General features: G+C 41.1%; 1 protein-coding gene across 1 annotated transcript; it reads right to left on the reverse strand.

The window, feature by feature from the left end:
- Window positions 1–392: 392 nt before the first annotated feature.
- Window positions 393–8,239, reverse strand: LOC135464901 (purine nucleoside phosphorylase LACC1-like). The gene is given in 4 exon segments (XM_064742470.1): window positions 393–483; window positions 485–872; window positions 875–1,009; window positions 8,155–8,239. Coding segments are annotated over 4 exon segments (699 nt in total).
- Between the last annotated feature and the right edge of the window lie 4,990 nt (window positions 8,240–13,229).

A 13,229-nucleotide genomic window follows, 5' to 3' on the forward strand; every position in this document is an offset into this window, starting at 1 on the left:
TTAGGCCAATTATAAAAGAACAGACAATTTAATGAATTTATCTGTCATCTCAAAAATATATAAAAACCAAAAATATAAATAAAAACATAGAGATGGCAAGAAAACAAACTTGGTACACCAGTGATAGAACTGAAATGTTTTCTTAGTTGATGGCAGAATACCATGGCTAGTTTCTCCATAGGCTTTGCGGAATATGGAATGTCTGAAAATGCAGCGTTGTGTAAAGGTAATAAGCAATAGTTGGATTTCCATTTCGTGGATTCAACTCAAAAAATGTCAGAACAAAGCTGTGATCGACGTCTCCAGGAATCAACGTTACGCTTGAACGTTTAAACTTCTAGTATATCGTTTTCGTGCAAGCTCATTTTAACCAATCTGGCAATCTGTATGAATTACTGCTTAATCCCATTAAAGCCAATCTGGTTTCCAAAGGGTGTCCCATCCCGTCTGTAGGAGAACTTGTCCGGGGGACATTTTGTGCAGAGTATTAGATATGTCGATATTGGATGCTGGGACTCCTCCTCTCTGCAGTTGAAGCTTATTCCTCCTAGCGACGTCCACGAAGAGCTTAGGATAATCAGGCTTGTGTACACTGCAGCTGGAGTCAAATTCTTCGAGTTGTTGGGCCTCATCTACACCGAATTCGTAGCAGCACGCACCGATGGAAGAGCCGATGGCTACCAACACATCTTTCGGATTCGTGCAGAATTTGCTCTTTATGGCATTCACATTTGCCATGGCAATGCCTTCTGACATCATAGTTCCACTCCAGCCAGCATGCGCCGCGCCGCAGCATTTGTTGACCGGGTCTGCGAAAAGCACGAGCGTGCAGTCAGCCGACGGCGCTGTAACAAAAACGCCTGACATGTTGGAATGACGGCGTCGTATCCTCTTATTACTTCTCTCCAACCGCCCAAACCTGTATGCCGGGTAGCCGCAGCTACGTGGAGGTTGCCGCCGTCAAAGCCCGCAACTTCCGCCAGGCGTCGGATGTTTTCCTTGATCAGAGCTTACGGATCCGGTTTTTTCGTTAGATTTAGAAATATCGTTCCTAAGTAAGAGCTCAAACCGCCGAACCTAGTTCTGAAACCGTGGACGAGCACCTCCGCCGAAATATTCAGTGACCAGAGAAAGCCGATTTGACCAATGGCCGCAAGGCTTCGAAAGAAATCCCTAACCTGGTTTCCGATCGAACTGACAGAATCTGCATTGATCTTCACCGTCCGCTTTGGCACGGTGGTGTGGATTTGATCTATGCTGTAACACGGGGTGAAGTAGACTTCCTGGACTCGCTTCCACCACTCGGCACAATCGCGATCCGTCACAATGCGAAGACGCTTCACTTGACAAATCATCCAGTCGCGCCTTCGCCAACAAGACCACCTTGACATACGCGTGGTTGACACTATCTGTCGGGATTCCAGAAAGCAGTGCCGACAAGTCCAAACCGGTTTTGGCGTCATGACGTAGAGCAACTAAAAACTTGGTTCCTTAAATTGCCGTGCTCACCTTGGTTAACGAGTTACGGCGGTCCTCTTTGGAAGGTGCGCACCGAACAAGTCCAGAAAGAGGACATGCGCTTGTTCACTCATCCTCCTCAGAAGCTGGAATATAAGACTTACTTATTTATTAATTCATTCCATTACTGCTTAACCCCATACTGAAGAATTTTTTACCTATACGGCGCCTGTCAGTTTTTTGGGTGGAAGAGTGAGAGAACGTTACCATTCGCGCGCGATTTACTCGGTCCTCGTGCCACGGGGCAAGACCACGGTCTCTCGGTCCACGTTCGCTCACGATTTGTTCCGGATTTTCCTTCGGACAAACCAGCGATGTGTAGATTCGAAACAGAATCTCGTTTGTGAGAGATCAAGGCTGGAGTACAACGCTTTAAGCTAGCCTCTTGATCACACTCACTTTGCATTTTCAAAGCATACCTTCCCGTTTATCATCGCCTTGATACGGCAGAAAAATCCATCGTTCCATTTTATGAAGCCATATTTCTTCACAAATAATGAACTGTGGTGTATCAAACACCGTATATGTTTCATATTATAACTCATATCATAACGCTATCGTAACGAGTTACTTTTATGGAAACGTAAAAGGTAAAGTTATTGCAGTACATTGATTACCGATCAATAACAATCAATCAACACGGTAGGAATGAGTGAATTTTACGCTAAAAAAAATTAATCTGTTAATTTTAACAGAAAGTATGATGTCTGAGTGATGCTAGATTTATTTATTTATTTGATTGGTGTTTTACGCCGTACTCAAGACTCTTTCACTTATACGATGGCAACCAGCAGTATGGTGGGAGGAAACCGGACAGAGCCCGGAGGAGCCCATCGACAGGTAGCTGGCAAACCTTCCCACGTACGCCGGAGAGGAGAGTGATGCTAGAATGTATTCTGTGTATATTATAGTATTTGCTGGTTATTTTAGTAAGGCTTGATAAGTCTTAGATGTTGAACACTGACAACGACATATAACTTCATAAGAAACTATTGAATTATAAATATGGTACTGTAGCTCTCCTAATTTAAAGATGAGACAGAATGGCAGGTTTTATTTGATTTATTTATTTGATTGGTGTTTTACGCCGCACTCAAGAATATGTCGCTTATAGTCCCGGCGGCCAGCATTATGCGTTAGCTCGCGTTGAGCATAAACATATATGCAGTAAATAGCAGCTGTGGTAAAAAACTATACTATAAAAGGCGGCGCAAAACAGGCGTTTTTATTTACCAATAAACAATTGCTTTCTTTTTGTGATGTTTAGCCAAGTGTCCGTGGTAGAACATGTATACCCTCTATAAAAACGACTGTTGCAAATCCACATGTATGATGTGGGCCACGTGTGATGTATAGGCCTATCAGTGGTACACAAAGTGTACATGCCAGTGGGGAAGTGTTGCACAACGTACACAAGTTGTGTACCTAGTACACAAAATTATGTGGATGTGTATTGTTACGGTATTGAAAACAGCAACAGAAAACAGACTCAGTGACTCAATATTACAATGTAAACAATGCTTTATATATAAAATGAGACGTACAGTTTTACAGACAGTTCAACAACAACAACAACATAAAAAAACATACACATCAGTATTACCGGTCTTTAAAAGTTTCCAGTTCACCTTTGCATCCCAAGGAACGTATTCCAGGAGATCCAACGTAAAGACCATGGGATAAACACACAATTCACACAAGTCACAAATTGTCCAGTCAGGTACTTCGCTAGGTTAGCGAACGCGAACACAGTACACAGGTTACACAGAACTGGAACAGTCAAGCCTTTGAATGACGTCACACCCGCAGAGCACAACATAGGGTAAATCCAGGCATGGAGGTATAATCCACTTTAGAACAGTCACAGCTCCCGCAGAAACTCACAAACGAACCGTTCAGAGACGTAGAGTAATGTCACCTTGTGGCAGAACGAACGTCCTTTGCAAAACTGAAAACTTCAGTTTAGAGTCCGTGACGACCTTGTCGGTCAGGTGAGGTCAGCGTGTTAAACAAATTACACAGTCAACACTGTATAATCATAGTAAAGATCCGACACCAATAAACGTGACTTCCGCAGAAATTCACTTAAACCAGACATCAGTACAACTGTGGTACACTAATGGTGCCGGCATAGAAATCTGTCCTCCCAAACGAAACTGGCATCACCAGCTCATATCAATATAATGGACTCGATACGAGAACATCGCACACTCTCCTGGCTCCCAGTGGATGCAGCAAAAATACCTCCTCTCTGCACAGAAAATACGGCTTATATACGTTCGAGGTGGATTCAACTATTCTTAAACACAGAATTAACAGCCAATGAAATAAACGAAGCATTGAACAAGGTGCTTTCGATCCGGTCCGCGCTGTACACATATAACAGGGCCTGTTATGCTTTCACAAAGGTCCGCAGACTAACAGTACATGAAAACGTTAAATAGTCATACATAACAGTATGTTTGTGACAAAAATTGCTGTGTATTGTATACACAGAAGGTATTAAACAGGGCTTACCCACCCAATTTCGCTAGGTTTTACTCTATAACTTCGTCTATAAAACAGGAGAGCTACAATATTGTGTCTGGTACAAATACGCAAACAATGGACCTTTGTCATTCTTCTACATTACGTCGTATTAGTGAATCATGTCTAACTGTGTACAGGTGAAACTTCCACTGTATCATGTTTACGCAGAACACAGGCCTAATGAAAAGCTTCGTGTCACAGGCTCATGACCCACACACATAGGCCTTTGTACATGCTGGTTACATTAGATAACGGTGGTGTGTTACATTTATTTATTTTTTTTATTTTTTTTGATTGTTGTTCAATGCAATACTCAATCATTTTTCACTTACGGAATGGTGGTCAATTAACTTATTTATCTATTTATTTCTTTTTATTTGGTTGAATACCTGCATAGTGATTTTAACCCATGGGCAGATATTACAATTTTTTAAAAGACGAAACAGAAGGGCAGGGGAGTCTTAAAGTTTATGTTGTTTTCTTCATCACACGGTAGCTGATATGACGTCTGTCTTGTTGAAAAGGTATTTTCGTAACGAACAGCCGAATATGTGAGTCTCTCTGGCTTTTCTGGCTGAGTGGTTAGTGTTCTAGCGCAGAAAAATAGCCCAAGAGCCTCTTACCAATGCGGTCGGTCTGAGTTCAAGTTCAGCTCATACTGGCTCCGGACGTGCGAGAAAAGGTCTTACAGCTACCTGCGGATTGGCTTCTCCGAGCTCTGCCTGGTTTCCTCCCACCATAATGCTGGCTGCCGTCGCATGAGTGAAATAGTCTTGAGTACGCCATAAAACACAGGTCAAATAAATGGATAAATGAAATATCAACAAAGAATGTTAGCACCGGAAATAATACAATTCCCACCAGTTAGGTTTAAACGCTATTGGTAGGTTTTGCAGGAAACAACTTAAATGACTATAAGTTAGCGACCGCACCTCACACCTCAAGATCAACTGCTAGCAATTAAAAGAAATGACCACATTTACATAGAGTGCACATCATGTGTACACATTTCGTGCTTATTCCAAAGAAAGACATGATACGTTTTGCACTTTTTACAGCGAATGAAATATAGCGCATTGTCGGCCCCATTGAACTGAAGCACAAAACAATCGTGTATTATATGAGATATCCCAAGAGTGAGATTTCCCAATACCAAACATTATATTGCATGTACGATTTTAATCCAACTAATACCGTCTGCTACTAAAAGTTCGAGGCTAATCATTGTCGACGGGAGGAAGGGTACTCCCACACCGTACCCACATTAAACGTGGATGTTACGTGTTATAAGGTGAGAGATGTAGATATATTTATGTATGATTGGAGTTTTACGGTCACGTGACGACGAGAAGTCATTAAGTTTTAAGAAATATTCTGTGTTTTTTTGTGGCAGGGCAACTCCAGGCTGTCAAAGTGCTGCCGCCACTGAAGTGTCATGTCGATGACACCAGACACGACACCCCGCACAGTCACATTACATTGACACCAATCAGAATGTTGAATGCAGTAATCTTTTCATTAATCTGGATCCAAATGAATTACATTATATAGGAATGACCATATTAAACAGGCTACACGTACAACACTATATCAGGAGTGGGCTGCAGCCAGCACTAACGGTAAAAGTCACAGTTTAATTTTCAGCCCATTTTGGTTACCCCTCTAAAGTGGATGTAAAGAGTTATTGGCCATGGTTGGCCCGGTGTCAGTAAATGTGACTGAGTGAGGTGTAAACACTTATTTACAGCACACAATGCTTCTGTTTATACAGTAAATACTTTATTTACAGCGCAACGTGTTTGGTGATGTTTGCCATAGAGTCTGCTGACGGTTTACACAGTCTATAATTTCCATACAGTACACAGTGTTTAGTGATATTTACGCGGTTTATACGTAATATACATTATAAGTTGTTAGCTGATTAAATGGTAACTACTTAGTATACATTACACAGCATTTCAAGGTGAATAAGTTGTACACAGCGCAAACTGCTATCTTATGTTTACATTGTAAATATTTTGAATAGAATAAGCAATGTTTCTTCATGTTTTCACAGTGAACACTTTGTATATAGAAGGCTATGTATTATTTCCAGTAGTTTTCTTCACGCCTCTTTTTGATCTTATGGGCAAAATCTTGTAATGCATCGTTCATTCCCCTGACGCCTACAAAATCTGGCAGATACCTGAGGAGATCTTTCGAGGACCAGACCATGAAAGAGATGAATACAGTATTTATTTATTCTTTTATTTATTTACTTACTTATTTGTTTCATTTGTGCTTTACGTCGTCGAGCATTTTGTTGGCAACGCACGACTGAGAAAAAGCAGCATAAGCTTGACTTGAACCACAACGGTAGCGTTGGTGAGATGCTCCTCTATTGTTGTGCTGCACTGACACGTTAACCCCGTTAACTAGACCGTAATGTACATTATACAATATATTCGGAGTGTCCATGATACGTAAACACAGCGTCGCCACAGTGGTATTCCTACGGCAAAGCACTGAATGCAGATATTGATGGAGAAATAATATATTTTACATTGCCTTGTCGCGATGCTATGCTGACTACTTAGCCAGATGATGAAAGTAGGCATGGATGAAGAAATAACGAACCTAATGTTACCTTGCAACGATGCTAATCCTACCCCCAGGCTTTCAAAACAGGCAAGTTTGAAGAAATAATAAATTATAATCATGTATTCAAAACATAATAATAATAAATGAATTATCATTGCTTAACACTACTTTGGTCCTAATGCAGTCATAATTCCTGGCGAAACATCCATCAGTGAAAACAAACATGGATGGAAAATTAGAAACAAAGTCTTTTTTGATCGTGGTGGCGACATGTTTCTACTTAGAGGCCGTAAAACAAATATGAAGGAAATGTAGAAGCTTTCCCTTAAACAACGATCTAAAACAGGTATGAAAGAAGAAAAAACAAACTTATCAGCGCATCACACAACGCTTTCTCAGTGACCAGGCACTAGGGAAGACGTGGATGAAGAAATCACAAATATGAGAAAAATATGAGAATTGGGAAGGTTTCCCATTTAACGCTACACATATAAATGATGAAATAGCAAAGGTAACAGAGCCTTACATCAACGCCTCCCCCCACCCCTACAAAAAAAAACATAGGCCTACGGATGAAGAAATCTCAACGCGACGATATCTGTCCCACCACGCTCTTTAAACAAGATAGGGATATAGACGAAAAAAGCTGATAGAGTACCATAACGATGCTTCCTACACTGCAAAGCACAAGAACATTTGTGGAGGAAGAAATCTGACGGAGCGTCGCAACTAAACTTTCTTTTCCTCCACACCCGAAAACATTTGTGGATGAAGAAATCAGACGGAGCGTCGCGACTAGGCTTTCTATTCCTCCACGCCCGAAAACAATTGTTGATGAAGAAATCTGACGGAGTGTCGCGACTAAGCTTTCTATTCCTCTACGCCCGAAAACATTTGTGGATGAAGAAATTTGACGGAGCGTCGCAACTAAGCTTTCTATTCCTCGACGTCTAAAAACAATTGTGGATGAAGCAATCTGACGGAGGGTCCCAACTAAGCTTTCTATTCCTCCACGCTCAAGAACTGATGTGAATGAAGAAATCGGACGGAGTGTCGCGACAAAACTTTCTATTCCTCCACACCCGAAAACAATTGTGGATTTAGAAGTCTGACGGAGCGTTGCGACTAAGCTTTCTATACCTCCACGCCCAAAAACAATTGTAGAGTAAAAAATCTGACGGAGGTCGCGACTAAGATTTCTATACCACAAGGCTCGAGCTTAACTTTCAAACCCGCCATTTCGACCTGGCACTAGGATCCCACATTCAAATCAGACATTTTAACATCAGATTCAAACATCACATTAGTGGAGAAGAATTGGTCTTCGTTGAACTTCGCATAACACTACGCTACAGCTTATTGACACCAATCCCTCGAGAACAATATTTGCATACATGAAATCAAAGCTATACTATAAACAACCCTGGAATGTTAATAATAATCACAATGGCCTTTATTCCTTAAAATTATGAGGATTTTTGTAAAAATATGATCAAAGAAGAAGTGACTGACAACCTGAAATCTTACCCGGAACTGTTTCTTCAGGAAACGCATCACTCCCTCCGTTCGCCTTTGGATGCAGCTCGGGTTTTACGATCGCCCCATGTGCCATTATGACCATTGCTATCAAAATCAAGCAGAGCGTTGCTTTTCGTGCAGTCATCGAGGTTTATATGTTTTACCACTATAATGTCAGTCTTTTCCCGGAAATGTCAGACAGCTTCAAAAAAATTTTAATTTCACACCTGCAGCTGCATGTAGCTAAAACAAAATAGACTGGCTGCATATCTGTAGGTGGGTGCTTTTATAGCGTTCGCAGAAGCCGGTATTTGTAACAATGACCTAATTCCATCCATCCGTGAAATTTCCGTGTACAGTAAACTAGTCCTGGCAAAAAAATCAGTTATTTCTGTTTACTAAATTAAATGTAGTAAAACGTTCTTATCTGGAACATAGAGATGTGACACTTTTGGTTCATTTTTCCCAAGCACATGATTTCTTTTTGTAGAAACACACGAAGAACAAAAAATTTCTTAATATTTCTTAACTCAACACCCTCTCTTCCTTTCAGATTGTCCATAAGTTAATATATAATCTCTTCGATCTCCCAGCAACACACTTTCATTTAAAAGGTATAGTTTCTTGATGAGCACGCCCTGAAAACACGCATGGATAGAGGAATAACAAATTTAACAGCAGTAGTTTCTTCATGAGTACGCCCTGAAAACACACACGCATAAAGAATTAACCAATTTAACAGAGCGTCTAAGCTATGGTTTCTTCATGAGCATTCGCTAAGAACACACACGGATAGAGAAATAACAAATTTAACAAAGCGTCTTAGCTATGGTTTCTTTATGAGCATTCGCTGAAAACACACAAGGATAGAGGAATTACAAATTTAACAGAGCATTCTGGCTATTTAGTTTCTTTATGAGCACGCCCTGAAAACACACGCGGATAGAGAAATAACAAATTTAACAGAGCGTGCTGGCTATATAGTTTCTTCATGAGCACGCGTTGAAAACACATACGGATAGAGGAATAACAAACTTAACAGAGCATTCTGGCTATTTAGTTTCTTTATGAGCACGCCCTAAAAACACACGCGGAGAGAGAAATAACAAATTTAACAGAGCGCGCTGGCTATATAGTTTTTTCATGAGCACACGTTGAAAACACACACGGATAGAGAAATAACAAATTTAACAAAGCGTCTTGACTATGGTCTCTTCATGAGCACGCGCTGAAAACACCCAGGGATGAAGAAATAACAAATTTAACATAGCGTCTTGGCAATGGTTTCTTCATGAGCATGCGCTGAAAGAAATGGGGGAGGGGGGTGAATTTGTAATGGCGTGTACCCGCCCCAATTGGACATTTTACGCCAAATGCGTGATTTTAGTATGAGGTCGAGAAGATATTTGTTAACCACGAGAAAGAAAAAAAAATGGTTGAATCTGGTTAAAACCTATGGTAAAGGGGAAGGAAATTTGCTACTGCTTGGATATACTTTGTTGTGGTTGTCCATGGGATTTAGAATCGTCTCCACTGTAAACTGACGGATTCCTATCGTACGAAGATTAGTGCGTAAAAGACGACGGGCATCTGTGTGCAGACGCAATACAGTAGGAGATGGGGATCGAGTCTTCTACGAGACACTCTTCGCAGTCGTGGTTAGCAAAGCTATACAAATACAAATTCATGGCTAGGTGCCCGGATAAAATTCGGAAGACAAGTTTTCCATGTACACGATGGTTAAGTTTGAGAGAATATTTCAAAAGAAAATCTACCCTTGTTTGAATTATTCCAGTCCTACTGAAAAATATCAACGAGTTTGGGTTTGCTATAGCTTAACGCTTCTTGGATTGACAAGGGAATAGTGTGGGAGATACTTGGCAATGAGAGAGCCTGTTTTGCGAAGGTGTCAGCCAATTCATCGCCAGGGACACCGATATGGGCTGGTACCCAGTTAAGTGAGATACCAACCCCTTGAGAGTTAAGCAAGGGTTGTCGTATTTAATACAGCAGTGGAGAAAACTTTGTCCACATGTAGTTACACACCACCGGTAGCGAAAACAGAGTTAGTAAAAATAACGACCAGGGCAGGTTTTAACTCGTAAAGAAAGATATAATAGCGGTGAGTGCAGCAGTAAACACAGACACGAGATTGGACAGTCTGAAGGGTCGGTTATATTTCATTTCAGGGACAAAATGAGGCACCTACACAATTACTGTCTGGGCATTTAGACGCATCTGTGTATACATGTAAGTACTCAGACCATTTAGACTTAATATGATCTTTAACACGGAGCGACGATATGGAGGGGTCGTCAGCCTTATTTATTATGCTATGCAGGCCTGTGGAAATAGGAGAATACAATTTCCATGGCGGGAAATCAGGGATAAAGGAGGGTTGAATGTTTAAGTCATTACATCGCAAAGATGATGAGATGGCTTTGAACCTCCAGCTGAATTCTAAGGTATGGTTATCTTTACCTTTATATAACCAGTTATAATAGGAAGGTTTGATTGCACTAGATGCGGAGTTATGTGCATCAGACTGTAGCCTACACAAACATTTCAGGGTGCGCATGCGCCGCCGGAGATACACAGGCCACTCATTACAGAAGAACTGCATAGTTATAAGTGGTGTGGATCGCAAATCTCCTGTACACACCCGCAGTGCCGCGCACTGGATAGAATCGCGCTTCCCTTTAAGAGTATCGGATGCACAATCATAACCCTCACAACAATACTGATGCCTAGAACGGATCAGAGAACGATATCACATTAGCAGACAATGCCAATGCCCAAGATTTCCCAGAGATACTCGTCATCAGGCTCAAAACTTTTTGGCACTTAGAAATGACATACTCAATATGGTTTGCTCAAGTAAGACGCTGGTCAAAGATCACACCGAGGTAACGAAAGGGCTCAGATAATTTGACAGGGGAGTTATTGAGCGTTATGACTACGCCATTAGCAGCTTTACGGGTGAAAATAACGGCTTCACTCTTAGATGAGGCAATCACTTATCGCGATATTGAATAATGTGGGGGATAATTCACTGCCCTGGGGGACCTTGTTCTCGACAGGGACAAACCGTGAGTAGTCGCTACCTACCCGAACCTTAATTAAACGCCCGGTTAGAAACTCTTTAAACCATTCCAAAATTTTCACCCCAATGCCCATGTTCTGCATTTTGATCCACACCCCTTTACGCCACACAATGTCATATGCCTTCTCAATGTCAAGAAAGACAGCAAATAAGGATTCCTTATTGCATAGCGCGTTACGCACAGCAGATTCCAGAAAAGGCTATATGATCGGTCGTACATCGCCCGTGTCTGAATCCGCTTTGCACATCAGTGACCAGGTTGTTTTTACTTAAGAATCAGGTAAGTCTGGAATTGACCATCTTTTCCAGAACTTTACATAAAGCAGTTGTTGAAGCAATAGGCTGATATGAAGCAGGCAAAGAGTGATCGTTCCCAGGCTTAGGGATAGAAATGACGATAGCCCGTTTCCAAGCACTGGGTAGATGCATTTTATTCCACACAGTATTATATAACAACAACAAAATATTCCAGCTCTGGTCCAGCAGATTGCGGATCATAGAATAGGGTATACCATCTTCTCCAGGAGAAGAGACGGGCGCGGAGAGTAAAGACTGCTTGAGCTCGAGTAAAGTGAAGTTTTCATTGATGGCTAACTCATCAAACTTAATATTATTGAACGGATGCGTGTGCTCTGTGTTTAACTTGTGTGGCATAAACTCAGGGCTGTAATTGTCGGAACTAGATACATATGAAAAATCATCGGCCAGTGTATTGGCTTCATTAATACTAGTGAGATGGTTACTACCTCGATCTACAATAGTAGGTATAGACGTAGGTCCATTTACAAGAACTAACCTACCTCTCTATATTCGATCCATTCGAAAGGCTCTCGAGAAGGGAACAAACTTCCCCAATATTTTAAAACTATCACACATTTTTCTTTTATTTTTAAAAACAAATCAAAGGACCACTAAATGAATATCATGGATGATACCTACCAGCCAACTAAACTTATTTCGCATCATTATCGTGCAGTCAGCCATGTTTCTTAATTGTCACTTCTGTGTATTCGCCTGCCTAGTTTATGTGTGCTGATGGGCTTGTTGGATGTTTGAGCGCCTTCCCTTGTAAATGGGTATATATAGTTCACTGTTCATTTATACACCTGGGATGGCTACTTTTTCTGAAATGGTCAGAAGTAAGTATTGTCTCTTCTTTTACATATTGAGTTGTTTACCTGTATTTCCAGCAATATAATCTCTCATTTAAGCACATTCAGCAGTCTCTAGGTTTTCACCAGCCATTTTACTTGTTCTAAAACCCTCAAATCTTGATTCCCTATACATTGTATCTCTAAATTGTTCTCCTTTCTCCACCAGAATAGAAGTGGGGGGGGGGGGGATTATACACGATTTCAGAATTTCTACTTGACATTAGCTTATTTGATGCTTCACAGATATCATAAAACCGGATAGATATGGAATTTACGTCTTAAAGGAGAAGAAAATTTAAATATCAATCAAATACCATTGAAAATAGTATGCTTTTCCTCGTAGGTGCATGTCATAAAAAATTTTTAATATGTATCTCAAGTTGATAAATTATAAATAAAGTCAGCACCAAAATCCGCTGTGGGCGACTCCATTTTGCTTAAGAACTAGGTCCTGAAGTCTTCTGTGTTAGGAGGAGAATTGCCGTCGGAAACCGCCGAAGTGCAGTTGGTACATTTCCGGAAGAACTCTTCATCCCAGAAGGTAGCGAACAGTACAGTTCCTTTTCCGCTTGACGATCGAGAAACCGAAATGTTGGATGTAGGTTCCAAGTTGCACGAACAAGCTGGCAGTTTTAACGACTCTCATTGGCTGAGAGGCAACACACACCCAGCATAATTTACAGGGTGTTAAAAATGGAGCACGCGATGGACTCAACGATTTATGCCAGCTTTGCCGTTTTCAGGCTTTACGTGTATGGCGAGGAAAAATCGCAAAATTATGCAGCAGGCACCAGCAGATAGAAGAAAATGTACTATTTTCGTCCTAC

Source organism: Liolophura sinensis, chromosome 4 (genome assembly GCF_032854445.1).
Source record: "Liolophura sinensis isolate JHLJ2023 chromosome 4, CUHK_Ljap_v2, whole genome shotgun sequence".
NCBI lineage: Eukaryota > Metazoa > Mollusca > Polyplacophora > Chitonida > Chitonidae > Liolophura > Liolophura sinensis.